The sequence below is a fragment of the Chrysemys picta genome, chromosome 1, assembly GCF_011386835.1.
Source record: "Chrysemys picta bellii isolate R12L10 chromosome 1, ASM1138683v2, whole genome shotgun sequence".
NCBI lineage: Eukaryota > Metazoa > Chordata > Testudines > Emydidae > Chrysemys > Chrysemys picta.
In genome coordinates this window covers 117,254,114-117,258,458 of record NC_088791.1, presented here as the reverse complement: position 1 = coordinate 117,258,458, position 4,345 = coordinate 117,254,114, and the positions used below count along the sequence as shown (strand labels likewise).

Here is a 4,345-nt window from a genome sequence, read left to right as displayed (position 1 = left end):
TGGCTCTGGGTCTCCAAAAGCGTCTGCTGAAAATCCTCCTCCTCCAGCACCTCCTTCTGCTGCTGTTTCTCCCGAGAGGAGCAAACAGCAGCCACAGAGGAGACTGATTCCACCCCCAAATTACTCCTCATGCTTCAGCCCCTTTTCCTCCTACCCATGCCACTCTCTGTCACTTAGAAACACGCACACGCTCTCAGCCTAGATTGGAAAAAGGCGGGGGGGGGGGTTTCTAGATGACTATAGTTAGTGGGCTCTCCCTAGGCATTTCTAATACACCTATCGTAATTCTCTTTAGGTGCCAAGGTCTCCAAAGGAGGGACGAGGAAGCGGCGCTGCTGGGGGGGGGGGTAAGGTGGGTCTGGGGGCGAGGATGCAGCTGTGAGGGCTCTGACGGGGGAGGCGGCAGCGGTTGTGGTGGGGGTGGGAATTGGGGGTGGGGTGAACAAGAGGCTCTGGGGGAACAGAGCAGGGGTGAGGCAGCTCCAGGGGGTGGTGCCAGCGGCGGGTGTGGGGTGAAGAGAAGGGTGGGGTGGGGTCGGGATGAGGAAATGGCTGGGGCAGGGGGGAGGCGAAGGCTCAGGAGGGAAGGGCGCTGGGGGGCTCCCCTCGCAGGCAGCGGCGGCTCCCCAGGCGGTCGCTGCCCCGGCGGGGGGCGGGCGGGGCCGTTACCTGCGCTGCGGCGGTGCCCGGTGATCACGGCCTCTCCGGTGTGCGGGTGCAGCCAGGTCGTGCTCTTCGCCTCCTCGCTGCGGGGGGGACACAGACACCGGGTCAGTCAGCGCCAGCCCCGCCAACGCCCCGCGCCCCGCCCGGCCCCGCACTCACTTGATGAAGAAGAGGCGACCGCCCTGGCTGATCCCGTAGCTCCAGTTGCCGGGCAGCGAGCACAGCCGCTCCGCGCTCAGGTCCGCCATGGCCGAGCCGCCGCCGCCGCCGCCACCAGCACAGCCGGGGAGGGGGGTACGCGCGGCCACGAGCGCGAGCGCGTCACCGCCGCCGCCAACACCTATAGGGGAGAGAGGAAACCGCACCAACCGCCCGGCCCCGCCCCTGCCGCCGCGGGGACGCGCCCGGCGCCGCTGCGCACGGGGCGCCCTGGAGCGGAATGGGTCCGCGTCCTGCAGGGGGCCTGTCGCGGGGCTAGTGCCGAGGCGTTTCCCTGCCGTTACTTTCCGTGGGTGCCGCCTCTGCCCTTAAACCAACCCCGGCCGCTTTGGGAGCGCGGGGTGGGCCCCAGCCAACAACACGGCCAGCGAGAGCGCGTCCTTAGAGACCGAGCAGCGCACTGGGTCGCGCAGCCTCACCTGCGTGGGGATGAGCCCCGTGCAGCTGCAGGCTGAACTCCCTGCCCCGGGAGCGGAGCAGGCTCAAGGCCAGCGAGGGCAGCCCTTGAGAAAACCCCAGCAGGGAGTTAAAGGCGCAATTAACCTGAAACTGTGACACCAGCTTTCCTCCCTAAAGTTGTTCACATGATTAGGGTGACTAGATGGGGTGGGGGACAGGGACAGTCCCGATTTTGGGGTCTTTTTCTTATATAGGCTCCTATTACCTCCCACCCCCTGTCCCGATTTTTCACACTTGCTGTCTGCTCATACTAGTTCACATGCATCACCTCCCTCCAACTTCTAAGGCCCAAATGTGGGATACAGTATGTCAAGATTGAATGAATACCAACAATTATCCCTGCAGAAAACTCAAAGGGTTGGCTTTCCCTGCACTGGACACAACTTGGTTTAATCTGAGATACAAGATGTCCTATATAAACAACTTTCACCAGTAAAAGAGAGGAGACCCCTAATTTGTGTGGAACTTGGAGAATAAAATGAGTAGTGTTCCTTAAAATGAGGAGCATTTGAGAGGTATGGTGCACAGTAAGGTGGCCCCAGGATCAGTGCTTAAGGTATTAGTAGTAATTTGGGTAACAAAAAAGAACAGGAGTACTTGTGGCACCTTAGAGACTAACAAATTTATTAGAGCATAAGCTTTCGTGGACTACAGCCCACTTCTTCGGATGCATACAGAGTGGAATAAATATTGAGGAGATATATATACACACATACAGAGAGAATAAATATTGAGGAGATATATATACACACATACAGAGAGAATAAATATTGAGGAGATATATATACACACATACAGAGAGCATAAACAGGTGGGAAACTGTTTATAAACTCCCACCTGTTTATGCTCTCTGTATGTGTGTATATATATCTCCTCAATATTTATTCCACTCTGTATGCATCCGAAGAAGTGGGCTGTAGTCCACGAAAGCTTATGCTCTAATAAATTTGTTAATCTCTAAGGTGCCACAAGTACTCCTGTTCTTTTTACGGATACAGACTAACACGGCTGCTACTCTGAAACTTGGGTAACAAAGACTCCAATCTTGGGGGGGGAGGAATGGAGGCACCTACCTAGCTTTACTCATGTGAATAACCCCACTGTAGTATGTATATTTATATTCATCTACATACACTCTTGCACTTAAAACTAAGAAAGTATAAGCAATTAATGAAAATACTCAAGAGAACCCTTACACTGGAGGTTTTTGTTTTTTAAAATAAGTTAGCAGATCCTGATTTTCTCATGAAGGGTACATTGAAATATTTTAAATCCCTGTATCCAAAAATGAATTGGAAATTAACCACCTTAAGTCTGTCCCTCCCTAAGCAACTTTTGACAAGTTAAGACAAAGCATGTTTTCTAAACACAGTTCTGACATGACTTCACTCTGCCCAGACATTGTGGTCAAAGTGTTAGGACACAGTTGAACTACAGCCAAGTTTTAAAAAACTTCTAAGTGTTATTTTGTACTGTAGACTGGATTTTTCAGACCATGAAGAATGGAAACCTATGAGTAGATCATAGCTTATGTCCCTATAAAATGCCTTAAAGAATCAAAGTACAAGTAAAAGAATCTTCCCTGTTCATAGACTCAGACTTTATAGACTACTGTCAGAAGGGACCATCATAATAGTCTAGTCCAGGGGTAGGCAACCTATGGCACGCGTGCCAAAGGCAGCACGCAAGCTGATCTTCAGTGGCACTCACACTGCCCTGGTCACCGGTCCAGAGGCTCTGCATTTTAATTTAATTTTAAATGAACCTTCTTAAACATTTTAAAAACTTTATTTACTTTGCATACAACAATTGTTTAGTTATATATTATAGACTTATAGAAAGAGACCTTCTAAAAACATTAAAATGTATTACTGGCACGTGAAACCTTAAATTAGAGTGAATAAATGAAGACTTGGCACACCACTTCTGAAAGATCGCAGACCCCTGGTCTAGTCTGATCTCCTGCACATTGCGGGCCACAGAACCTCAGCCACCCGTCCACTCTTGTAATCATGGGTGGTTGGTGAAACTTTCCCTGTGGGAGGCTATCTCCTTGTCCTACCTCTTCAGCCAACAGGCCAACCCACACTTCACCCCTGCTCTGCCCCAAGCCCCACCCAACACTGACTCACCATTCACCTCTTCTCACACACACCTTGAGGTCTTCCCCTCCGATCACCTCATCCCCTGCCCGCCTGCGACTCACCCACCTTCTCCTCTCCTCCTCCTCCTCCTCCCCCCACTAGATCCCCCCCACCTGCTGTGCAGCTGTTTCACTGCTCACCTCCTCACCCTGCTGCCCCCTCCCCTGCAAGACCCTCTTCCCTTTTCACCTAAAGCACTAATAACATTCCTCAAGGGAACTGAACAAGCAACAGCTATAGATCAATTCTCCTCTGCGTGTTCAGGAGTTCTGGGTATACTGTATAGAGAGATGAAAAGCCAGGCTACCTGTGCCAAACTGAGGCCTAATCTCTCCTTTTGAAAAGTGTCTGTCATTGGCAGCCTGCATTAAGGCAGTAGTTTAATAACCTTTCTTACACAGAATTCCCTGCCAGATTTATTTGCTTAAACTGGGCTTGAATAAAACGACTAGATCAAGACAGGTTTCAGAGTAGCAGCCGTGTTAGTCTGTATCCGCAAAAAGAACAGGAGTACTTGTGGCACCTTAGAGACTAACAAATTTATTAGAGCATAAGCTTTCGTGGACTACAGCCCACTTCTTCGGATGCATATAGAATGAAACATATATTGAGGAGATATATATACACACACATACAGAGAGCATGAACAGGTGGGAGTTGTCTTACCAACTCTGAGAGGCCAGTTAAGTAAGAGAAAAAACTTTTGAAGTGATAATCAAGATAGCCCAGTACAGACAGTATGATAAGAAGTGTGAGAATACTTACAAGGGGAGATAGATTCAATGTTCGTAATGGCTCAGCCATTCCCAGTCCTTATTCAAGCATAAGTTGATTGTATCTAGTTTGCATATCAATTC

General features: G+C 50.4%; 1 protein-coding gene across 6 annotated transcripts in view; it reads right to left on the bottom strand.

Moving 5' to 3' along the window:
* Nucleotides 1-966, bottom strand: part of LOC135972119 (pleckstrin homology domain-containing family A member 5-like) — a 171,803-nt gene extending 170,837 nt beyond the window's left edge. For 4 of the 6 annotated variants that reach the window (XM_065567915.1, XM_065567910.1, XM_065567927.1 and 1 more), the window contains exons 1-2: nt 826-966; nt 670-746 (exon numbers count right to left, since the gene is read on the bottom strand). In XM_065567915.1, the coding sequence (XP_065423987.1) occupies nt 670-746; nt 826-914 (166 nt within the window). In that variant the 5' untranslated portion in view covers nt 915-966. Of the gene's footprint in view, nt 1-663; nt 747-825 lie in introns of all 6 variants that reach the window. The other 2 variants (XM_065567907.1, XM_065567917.1) reach the window with 1 other exon arrangement.
* Nucleotides 967-4,345: the final 3,379 nt, after the last annotated feature.